The sequence below is a fragment of the Muntiacus reevesi genome, chromosome 6, assembly GCF_963930625.1.
Source record: "Muntiacus reevesi chromosome 6, mMunRee1.1, whole genome shotgun sequence".
NCBI classification, from domain to species: domain Eukaryota; kingdom Metazoa; phylum Chordata; class Mammalia; order Artiodactyla; family Cervidae; genus Muntiacus; species Muntiacus reevesi.
The window spans coordinates 40,803,722-40,815,853 of NC_089254.1; the positions used below are offsets into that span (position 1 = coordinate 40,803,722).

At 39.1% G+C, this 12,132-nt stretch overlaps 1 protein-coding gene across 5 annotated transcripts in view; it reads left to right on the plus strand.

Moving 5' to 3' along the window:
• Positions 1 to 12,132, plus strand: part of MAGI2 (membrane associated guanylate kinase, WW and PDZ domain containing 2) — a 1,418,773-nt gene that overhangs the window by 1,228,090 nt on the left and 178,551 nt on the right. For 4 of the 5 annotated variants that reach the window (XM_065939768.1, XM_065939769.1, XM_065939771.1 and 1 more), the window contains one exon: positions 4,761 to 4,950. In XM_065939768.1, coding sequence (XP_065795840.1) covers positions 4,761 to 4,950 — 190 coding nt within the window. The remainder of the gene's footprint in view (positions 1 to 4,760; positions 4,951 to 12,132) is intronic. The other variant, XM_065939770.1, reaches the window with a different exon arrangement.

The following is a 12,132-nucleotide window of genomic DNA, read 5'->3' on the forward strand; positions in this document are numbered from 1 at the left end:
ACAAATATAAATACATACCCACAGTATTTGGATTTATACAGTCTCTCCTTTGAAGAAGAATGATGACATTTTTAATCAGGATAAGGAAATGCTATCCCGAGTGAGATCACCCCTTCTCCTGGTCCTGTGTCACTGCCTGACCTCTGTCCTACTGATCCACATCTAAAACTAATCCACATCAAGATAGTCTCTTCTGTTTAACAAGTAATACAGTAATTGTAGTGAGTTCTTGTTCTCTTCATCTGGAAGGAATCCAAGTTCATTCTTCAAGTACTGAATCAAGCCAAGTGTCTTCATCTCCCAGCCCTGCCCTAAAATAGTAAGGAAGTATGTTTAGACTATCCCAGATTCTATAGGTAGCAAGCAGTTTCTAGTTTTCATGGGGAGGCCAATTTACCTTGTTCACAAGCTCTCTATTCTCAATGCGCATCCTAGAATCAGAAGGTGGGTTTAAAAAAATTGGCCACACCATGATTGGTTTTTTTTCTGTTTTACTCTTTGATATCCCATCATGGATTATATGTCCACTCTGCCCACTTCTATCTCAGTGACTACACTTTCATGCAGTTAAAACATTCACTCACTCATCAAGGAGAATAGAAATACAGGTCTTCTCCCAGATAAAGAAAACAATTTTGTTTCCATTTTATCTTACTCTAGTGAAGTGTTTATAAATATTGGCATAGGTAAGGACATGGCTAGGACTGGAAAGTTCCAGTCAGAAGCCTTGTTGACAGGTAAACACCTGGCAGGTAACACAGCTCTTCAGAGGTCAAGGCCAGGAAGACATTAGGTAGAATAAGGAGTTGGGGTAAGAATCTAGGTGGTTTATGAATATTGAGAGGAACTAGTTCGATCCCTGGGTCAGGAAGATGCCCTGGAGAAAGAAATGGCAACCCACTCCAGTACTCTTGCCTGGAAAATCCCATGGACAGAGGAGCCTGGTAGGCTACAGTCCATGGGGTGGCAAAGAGTCGGACACGACTGAGCGACTTTACTTACTTACTTACTTAGTGAGGACAAGATAACCCAGCTGGAAAGCAAAAGCGCAGAGACCAAGGTATCTAAGAAAGTATTGGGAAGTCAATAGAGTTGCTCAGTCATGTTGGACTCTTTGCAACCCCGTGGACTGTAGCCTGCCAGGCTTCTCTGCCCATAGCATTCTCTAGGCAAGAATACTGGAGTGGGTAGCCATTCTCTTCTCCAGGAGATCTTCCCAACCCAGGAATGGAACCCACGTCTCCTGCATTGCAAGCAGATTCTTTACTGTCTGAGTTACCAGGAAAACCCTTAATACCTATGGCTGATTCATATTGATGTTTGGCAGAAATCAACAAAACTCTGTAAAAGCAATTATCCTTCAATTAAAAATAAATTTAAAAAAAAAAAAGAAAAGATGCTGTTAGATCAGCACATCAGCTCCAGTGAGCAGGAGTTGGGGGTAGCAAGGGGGTTGATCCCACAGCAGGGGGTTTCCACCATGGTCTTCTAGGCCTGAACTTCAAATGACTTGATAAGAGGGTGGGGGGGTAAAGGACTATGAGTCTTCTTTTTCAGTAATTTCATGGGCACTGTAATAATCTGCTCTACAGTCTTAGAATCCCTGACAGAGTGACTCAAGGGTTGATTAATGTCACAGTAAGACACTGTGAATGCTTTACTAAGCATGACCTGGACTCAACAAATTTCTCCATCTCCGTGCAGTAGACATTGTAGAATTTTTCTATCTGCCACAGAAACTTTCCTAAACAATGCCAAAAGCATTATTTATTTTGTAGATTTAAGAATGTTTTTTAGAATACTAATATTTCACCTGAAGCATGCTTGCTCTAGTGACTGTACATGAACAATATATACACTAGCAAGACTTACGGGAGAATCAGATAACCCTCCGCAGAAGATAGGAGAAATAAATAGACATTTGCTGAAGCCCTTTGATGACAAGTGGGATGCTCAGTGATTCAGACCATATTTCTAATTTATTTACTTTTTAGAATTAAGTATCTTATGTTTGGAAACAGAAGGGATAAAGTCACAGCCAAAATGCACCCACATGATACCTGAACTCAGTTAAAATGAAAAATAAAAAAGAAAATGCCTTTAGCCACCGTGTGGGTCTTCCTGTCAGAACACAAGCACAGAGAATGGATGACCAAAGGAACCTACAGTGGCTTCCCAGGCAAATTTTGCTTTCAAGTGAATTATGAAGTGCGTACTTAAAGATTTTTACTAAATGGGAGCGAAAGGGTCACTGAGCAGAAAATTAGCCAGGACTCTCGGCAAATTTACCAATTATTCCCCTCAATGTATTATTATGTTAAAAGAAAAAAAGGACCCCCATTATAGTTATAGATTTGTTTTTGACCCAGGGTTGGGCACTGACAGCTGCTGGGCCTCTCTGTGCTCCTAGGGATCATGTTTAATCTTAGGGAGTTGAACTCAGCTAGGGGTTTTCCATCTTTGTTAGTTATAGAACCTTTGTTCAAATGAAATCTTGGTCAGTAGCCCATAAAGAAAACAAATTAAAGTGAAGCCAAGTGTCTTAGTTTCTTCTGAAAGCTATAATAAAATAGATTAGCATCTTATAAAAACAGAAATATATTTCTTATAGTTCTGCAAGCTAGAAGTCCAAGATGAAGGCACCAGAAGATTCAGTGTTGGTCAGAGCCCACCTCCTAGATGCCTCCTCACCTGGCACTTGGGACTACAGAGTTCTCTGGGGTCTCCTCTATAAGGGCACCAGTTCCATTCATGAAAGCTCCAACTTCATGACCTATTTGTCTCCCCAAAGCTCCACCTCCTAGTAGTGTTACCATGGGTGTTAGAATGTCAATATATGAATTTCAAAAAAGCCCAAATATTCAGGCGTTATCACCAGTAGTACTGAGAGAAGGGTCAGTGACCCATTTCTTGCCCAGTTTGCTGAATGGTCCAACCCCTGCCACAATCCTAGGTACATAAGTGGGTCACAGAGACCTTTGTGTTACATGCTATCTCACATCCTCTCCAACTTTAAAACACATATTGTTGATAGGTGACAGCTGGCATTGAAACCCTAACCAAACAATAGCTGTTATAAAAACAAAAGCAGTGACAGTGCAGTAGAGACTAGAAAGTTATAATCCTGCCAAGCTCAAAATAGTGTGTATCAAAACTGGTCTTCAAGAAAAAACAGGAGACCATATTTTATTGATTTCATCCATTCACTAAATTTGCGTTTTCTGAGTAATTGCTCTGTGTTGATAATGCAACAATGAGAGAGACTTTGTCCCCTGCAATCTCTGTCCCCAGCATCATCTATGTGTGGAGACAAAGGTGGGCTTGCAATTACACTTGAGGGTGAGGGGTAGGTAGGGGGTACCATGGGAGCACCCAGGAGGGACGAGTAACCAGATCAGGAATGGTCAGCAAAGGCCTTCTGGGGGAAGGGCCTCATCTGAATCTAGTAGCCAGATATAACGAAGATGAGAGATGGAAGAGTGCAAAATAGGTAAACTTTGCAAGCAGAAAAAGAAAGAAAATATGCAAGGGAGAGAACCTGTAGGGTTCTAGGGAATGAGAGGAGGGACCATCAGTGGAGATGAGAAAGAGAATCAGCTGGAGAGCCACCATGCCCCACTCGAAGGTGGCGTTTATCCTAAGGACTATACTCAGTGCAGAATTTCAAACAAGAGGGTACTCTAATCTCACTCTACACACAACAGGTTTAGTCAAAACTGAAAAGCTGAAGTTGAGTTTGAAAGAGATATCGATTGGTTGTTTAAGTTGGTTGTGTAAACAGGTGATCTTGGTGAACGTGGCTTTCTCCTTGATAAAAAGAAATGAATCCTCACTTTACCTCACGGGGCTATAGTGATGATCAAAGAAGATAATGTAAATGAAAGAGTTTGGTGAACTCAGAAGTATTCTACAGACTGTTAATAAATCATGATGGTGAAAGCAGCAGCATTTTGGAGAAGAAACCACAAGATCAGCAGTAAATGAAGCTTCATAGAAGACTTTGAACAATTCAGAAACCCCAAAGGGTTGTATAATTACTTATCAACCTTGAGGAAAGTGATTGAATGTTCAAGAATAGGAAGTGATTTGGATGTGTATAGGTGTCAAATGAATACCTGCAGACTATTTTCTTCTTCTGTAAAAACGGTGTCATGAATTGGAGTCATCTTAGAAAAGGAACAATACCATACAGTTACAAACACTTACAGATAAATTATCTTGAAATACATACAGTGTCTTATTTTATACTGGACTTCCCTGGTGGCTCAGATGGAAAAGCATCTGCCTACAATGTGGGAGACCCAGGTTCAATACCTGGGTTTGGAAGATCTCCTGGAGAAGGAAATGGCAACCCACTCCAGTATTCTTGCCTGGAAAATCCCATGAATGGAGGATCCTGGTAGGTAAGATAAATTATCTTGAAACACATACAGTGTTTTATGTTATAGGGAGGAAAAAAACAGATTCAGAGAGATTAAGTGATTTGCTGAAAATTACTAGCTGGTAGGTGACAAGGTTATGAAAGTTTGTATTCAAAAGTCAAGCTACACATGTATTTATAGCCATCTATGGTGCTTTATTATATAGAAATAGAGTTTTTCTTTCAAGGCACTTATACCAAAGTTTTGAATGTTTTGTAAAAGAAAAGTCTGCAGGACAAGGAAGTTGAACTTAAATGTGAGGGCTGTGGTGTGTGACAAGGGAAACAGCAAGAAAGAGTTCATTATCAGTCATCTTCTCTGTTCTCTTTGGCTTTACAGATAATGGACCGATGGGAGAACCAAGGCAGTCCTCAAACGAGTTTATCTGCTCCGGCCATACCACAGAACCTGCCCTTCCCGCCCGCCCTTCACAGGAGTTCCTTTCCTGATTCAACAGAGGCCTTTGACCCAAGGAAGCCTGACCCATATGAGCTCTACGAGAAATCGAGAGCCATTTATGAAAGTAGGCGTAAGTGAAAGCCACATAAAACAAGAGCGTATTACAAATAGCTGAAGCCCTGCCAGGGAATTTATTGAGGCTGGAATGATCTGGTGTGATTTTATATTTTGAGGTTCAAAACCTATCTCTAAAATAAAGCCAGCTGATATAAACTTTTCCTTAAAAAACAAAAAAATCTATGTCAACTCAAAAAGAGCTCATAACTTTTGAGTTTAAATTTTGTTTCCTCCTTTTTCTCCCTAAATCCTTTAAGAAAATCTGGAATGTGGGGAGAAAGGGGGGCAAAGGGTAGGCAGTAGGGAAAGAGATGACTAGCTTAAGCCACCAGATAATAAGAAGAAACAGTTAGGATTTTTGTGTTTAATCTGATCTTAGTCTGAAGCATAGATTTTCTTAGAGCATGAATGCAGTCACTGAAGATTTTAGGAATGTGATTAAAGTGTCAACCAAGTCCTTCCAACTCATGATGGTGAAAGTAATGGCTCTAAAAGCAGGAAAGAGCAGGTGCCAATCATTTCTACCTGAACTTTCTGTTTCTTGTTTAATGCACTGGGGCCCATTTGAAAGTTGAGTCATAAAATATCATGTAGGCACTTGTCACCCTATTTAAAAGTCTTCTAAAATAATTTCATTGCACTTTATAAATATTAGAAAACAAAGGTTTTTAATATTGCATATGCATTCACTGAGCCACTTTCCACCACCTAACAGGTCATCTCTTTTGAACGTTAAAGAACAGGAATCAAAATGGCTTGAATGTATAATCTATGAAGGAAATGCACAGTATGAGATGAACTTGAGGAATGGCTTGAGAAAACTAGCCTAGAGAGCAGGGTTTGGTTCCTGGTGCTCCTGTTTACAGTCTGCTGATTTCCTTTGTTTCGGTATTCCACCAGTGTCTTCTTTCCACCTTTATCATCTGAAGCATGAATAGCAAGTTTTAAATTGTGTGTGATCTCAGAGGATCTCAAATCTGCTTACTCTTTGATGAGCTCAGGGGCTGAGAATTATATGCCCAGCTGGTAAGGGGGAAAGTAGACATAATACCCTTTCCCCATCCTCTACAACTCTCTGTAAAAGTAATTTTACTTGATGAACTAGTTAGGACAGCAGGCCATTGAGAAATCACTCTCATCAAAATGAACCTCCCCGCCGCCACCACCACCCCTGCCACTCTTTTAAAAATAATTGGCTGTGTCAGGGCTAGTGTATTTCACTTTTCTCCTTCTGGCTGAACAACTAAAATGCTTTTAAAGGGCTCTGTAGTTAAAATGTCTTTGCTCTGATAGAATAAAGAATTTTTTTTCACTGTGTGATAGAGAGTATGAATTCATGGTGTTAACGGTCATTATACTGAAAAAATAGGAACAATTTCAGCACAGTTCTTAATACCTGTACTACTTCAGTAATCAAGTATTTATTAAATACCTACTTGACCTTTAGCACCATGAGGAGACACCCAAGTTGAGTTCTATGTCCTGCTCTCACTAACTGGGAGATAAGAAAAATAAGTGTAAACGAGCAGACATCAGGATACAGAAGTCCTAACTCAGAAGGTAGAACATATCCTGCTGTCCTTGCTTGCTGAATTTTGTGGTTACCTTTAGGGAACATCAAGAGATGCTTCCTCCTATTTTTGTCCCTTCATTAGTCATTTACTTCCATCCTTTTGTGGTTTCCTGAGCAATGCAAGCTTTATTATTCAAGACAAAGGCAGTGTTGCTGTTTATCCTGTCTTTTCTTTATGGTATCTAATGCTGTTTGTGGAAAGGAATGGTGTATGACCTTCTTTTAACCCTGAACAAATTCTGATTTCTTTATCCAGCCCCTGCAATGCTCCTTCTGTTCATTGCCTTTCCACTCCTCACCTGTGACAAACCTCGCAAACCAATCTGCCTTAACCTCCATGACTTTCTTTTTCAGTCCTCCTCTGGGAATTCTGTACACCTTTGTGTCTGCAGCCACTTGAACAACAAACGTCCTGACTGCTCGCCCCACGCCCCTGCGCGTCCATCAGAGCCCAGCCTGTGCCTCTGCTGGGACCTCTTTCATTGTTCCTCCCCGCCACCTCCCCGCCGCCTCTGTCTTGTTTTCTCAGCTCTCTCTAATGTTTCCAAGGACACAATGATGTTTTCAGGGTCACAACTCTTAGGAGCCAAAAGAGCCATTTTCTTTCCCATCCTTCTCTCTCTGTCCTGTTATTTTGTAACACTAAATGGAGTGTGAATGAAACACAGAAATCATGTCAAGGTAAGAAAAGCTCTGCTCTGAAGATTAAGGAAACAAACAAAAGAAAAACACATGACACCACTTTCCCTAATCTCTGGATAGCTGATCAGTTCGCTTTGCTTTTCTCAGCTTCACATAGACCTTTGCCCGGTATCCACATCCTGTTTCCAAGTGTGAAAAAGTCTCATTATCTCTTTTAAATTTTTAGAAAAATGCCAAAAATACATTCTTTTAATGAACAGAGGGAAAGCTCAGTCTATTTCTCATCATCTTCTAATAGTTTTGGTGTTTTTTAAACCATTGTAAAATGTATACATCCAAACAAAAGGCCCATATTGAGCCACTCTATTCTTTTGAATTGCATGCATAATATTTAGGTGTGAGTCCTTTTATTCTGTACCTCCGAACTCTTTCCTAGGAGAAAAACTCTTTCCAAGGAAAGTATGGAAGGGAATCCTAACCAGAGTGTCTAAACCAAGTCTTTTCACATTTTCCTTGACCTGTAATGACCTCATGGTATCCTCTCTTACAATGAAAGCTAACGCTGAGCAGATTTTTTTTTTTCATTTGTTTTTATTAGCTGGAGGCTAATTACAATATTGTAGTGGTTTTTGCCATACATTGACATGAATCTAAAAAGAATTCATTTGAATCCGTTCTAATGAGATGGATGAAACTGAGCAAATTTTTTTAAATTCGTGTTTAAAACTGAGTTGCAGTTACCTAATAAAAGAGTGTACCTGCACCCACAAGCTTCTACTCTACAGAGCTACAGAATGTTTGTTACATCCAATCTGTCAAGACGTATTTGGATTCAAATTACTAGTCCTCTGCAAATGATGGAAACTTATCAAATGATGTAAATGGTGCTGTGCCTCATTTGGCTCATAATTAGATTATGCTGACATTTTAATGTGCGTGCACAGGACATCTTAATAAAGATGTATTCCTGGGAGGAAAAATACTGTTATTTTAAATAAATAAAGACAGCCATAGGATACTAGAGCCACAGGACACAGAACATGGCAGGTACATGCTTATGAAAGGAAAGGCTAGAAACACCTCGTGTCCTCATAAGATCTTCTTATGATGACACAGGACTTGAGAGAAAGAAGATTCTTCCATCTAGCAGGCCAGGAAATGCCTCTGATTGCAGAGCATCAGGCAGAGTGCCCAGAGGTGGCAGCGCCAGGCTCCGCATCAATCAACAAGACTGTATGAAGCTCGGTATGTGTCTGGAACTCTGCTGGGCACTTCACGAGAGAAAAATCATAAGACATAATCTCCGCTCACATGAGGCTTACAATGAAATTGGGGACACAAACATAGGAAAGCAATTCCTGAATGACATTTTATTATGTAACAGTGAATAACCATCAGTATTTTAACATGCAAAATGTTGCAATTGATACAGAAATAGTTTAAATATAATTAGACAATTAGCCCCATCATTTTTCATTCCATGTTCAGAATTGATATTTAATCAGAAGGATGTCTTGCATTAAACATCTTTTAATTATCAAAATCTCATTAGTTCTTACTGGCAAGCTCTATGCAAAAAGAAAAATTTTCCTGATTAACTTCATTCTGCATAAGCTTATAAACATAGTAGAAGAACCATGCCTAAAAAGTCCCAAAAGGAGTTTTGACCAGTGGGGTTTCTGGGTTTTCATGTTAGTTTTTCAAGTGCTGACACCCTATATTATTACTGGAAATTCCCAGAAAACAGCAAAAATCTACCCACCCTCATCTCTATCCAAGACTTTTAGATAAATCTCACTTTCCTTTGTGTAACAGTCTCTGTTGATAATTGACTTCTTGCTGTTTCCATTATTTGGATTTTTTTAAATTGAAAGCAGAGGAAAACACCCACCGTTGTGTAATGAGATAAGCCATGCTATTTTTAAGTTTTCCCTTCTCTGTCCTTTTCCCATAAATCTCATGAAAGAAGGACTTTAATTTTCTTTGCAGTCACAAGATGAAGGTCTTGAATTATCTCGGTTTGTATGCGAACGTTCTAAATGTTGGACTCTGTACGCCATTTCTGACTTTGAGGGGAAAAGACTATTTCTAAAGATCCGTACTAATTGAAAAAAAAAAAAAAAAAAGATCCGTACTGCCTTCTGCCCTCCCACCTCCTCCTGCCATTTGTTCTCTATGTGTTTGCATCATTGTTTCAACCACATATTTCTAATATGATAGGAGACAATGTGTAATGCCCTGCTTACCCCAAGACTATCTGGGGTGACTCTGCATGCCATTTGCCTGGGAGAGCCCTGCTCTGTGTTGCCTGGTATAATTAATAGCTCTCTTTAACACTGCAGATTGTCCTCATTGAATGATAAATTATATGACTTTCCTTTACTACATGGTCCGTTAAAGAGATAGACGTCATTACTGTCCAAGAAAAGCATATATCTAAATATACAGGCTGTGAATACAAATTTTAAAGTCTAATCAGATAAATAATTTCTTTCAAACTGATTTATTTGGCTCCCTGAATTTTTGCCCATACATCTTTTATCCCTAATTTGCGGTAAAGATGTATGTAGTGACTTATCTTGGTAGTCAAACACCCAGAGAACTCCTTCCATACTCAGAAAACTATGCAAATGTGCAAGTCCAGAGCATGGCAAACTAAGTAGAAAAAGTAGGTGGTGCGGCTTCACTAATCTAAGTGAAGAGAAGTTCTCATTCTTATCACAGAGAATAAATCAGATTCATCATCGCAATAATCACAGGACCAAAAAAGAGTTAACTTTGTCTGTCTTTCTGCTCCTAAGACAGATTGTACTCACGTAACTGCAGAAAAATGGCCATACTGGCTCCTCTTTTTAATGCAAGGGAATACAAAGTGCTTCCCAAAGAAATGAGTGTGGCTCACTTTGGAATCTTACAAAATAAAATTGTGATTATGCCAAGGAACTTGATAACTTAGGAATGAGGGCCGTGTCCTGCTGCTTCATTTTTCTCTAATTCAGACTTATTTTAGAGCTTGTTCCCCTCAGTTCATGGGGCCATTTCTTGAACACACTCCACACTGCAATCTCAGAAGCTGGAGTAGGCAAGCCAGTGAAAACAGAGAGAGACAGAGAAGAAAACTCCTTGTTCCCTGAAACTCTTCCCTTATGATTCCGTCCCTTAGTAGGAACCCAAGGTGGATTATGGTTGAAGTTGTTCAAACTTTTTTCTCTTCACATTGAACCTCGGTTATTATAAACAAACAATTTATGAGGTACAACATGTCCATACTTCTTTGCAGTAAGACATCACTCAAACGTAGGATTGTAAAAGACTGAGGGATCCATATAGTACAATGTGCCTTCTGGTAGGCCCTCCTTAGAAGAGAAATTCCCCTGGAATTTCTTCAAAATAAGCTCACACAATCAATTTTTCTTTTGAGAAATAAGGAAGCATTAATCCGTAATAAGAAATGAGTTTTGCGCTGAAGGTAGCAATCAAGAGCAACCACAGGCCAGTTAAATAGCATAATGAAGGAAGGCTACAAGACTGCTTTTAGTCCTAAGTTTGAAATGAAATTATAATTCATAGCTGATCAGAAATGGACCATTGTGTTTTTCACATCTATGGCTTTTATCCTGCACTTTTGTTATTCATTGTGGAGTTCTTTTGGGATTGTAATGCACATGTAATTCATAACATCTTAAATGGGTGGTTGTATTTCTAAACCATCTTCTTTTTTTCTGCTGCTCTTTCCCTGTTAATAGTGAGCAAGGGTTGTAGTTAGCAGTGTCTCCCATCCTAGTGGCAGAGCCATTTGGAAAGCTGGGGTAGTGTAAAAATATTATTCACTGCAGCTCGTCACTTGAGACCCTAAATGGAAACCAATGGTGTGAACCACGGCCCACAAGGTAGATGCACAAGATGTACTGAGCTCAGAGCCAGAGCTCCACAGCCCGTGCAAGTGCTTCTGCGTGAGCCTTCTTCTCTCCAGTCTCCTCTGCCCTTGTGACTAAACACTCAATACAGTCAAACTGGAAACACCAATAGTTTAGGGAAGGTTTAGATAGAGTGATGGCTTCCATAGTAACAGGCAGCTATTCAGTAATCATAAACAGCTACCTTGGTTTCTAGAACATCCACATGTCTGAACACAGCTAGATCAAGCCCTGACCACATTTGCTTGGACATTGCTGATGTCCAGTGGCCTGTGGGTAGTCCAGTACCACCCGCAAATGTCCTCTGGAACACTACCTTATTTTAGTGAAAAATCAAAATCATATTATATATAAATATTGAGACATTTTTACAAGTGAGTTTAACTTTAGAATCATAAAAAGACCAGGAAAATTTAATAACATCATCACTTAAAATATCCTCTATTGGGACTTTCTTGGCAATGCAGTGGTTAGCACTCTATGCTTCCAATGCAGGGCATGCAGGTTCAGTCCCTGGTCAGGGAACTATGATCTCTTATGTCATACAGCACAGTCAGAAATAAAATTTAAAAAGAAAAAAAACACTCCATGGGGGAAATGAGCATTAAAAAAAGTCCACAACTGTACAATGAAGGTTAATTTCCTGTACCTTGTTCAGGAAAATCATTATTGCTGTCTTTAATATAATTTATGTTATGGTTTAATCTGTGAAAAAAAATTGCCTTTCAGCTGGAGTTTCTGATATATCACATTGTGCGTCACTTTGCAGTTAGAGTATGTTGGTAAAGGAGTCAGTAAATCCAGTTAAGTGTGCTTGCTGTTTTTCATATGTAAATTTTATTTTGAAAATCTAACTTCAAAAATAATATTTTTCAGTAACTTTGTAAATAACTATGGCATTATATTTCTAACAGGTTCCTTTTAATAGAGAAATAAAAAGCTAAGTAATAATGATAGTGAAATAAAAGTTAGGTTGTAGAGTTGTTTTTCCCCTGTATTTTAGAAATTAGATTCAGTCTGATAGCTTATAAATTCATTTAATTCACTAGATTAAAACTTAATG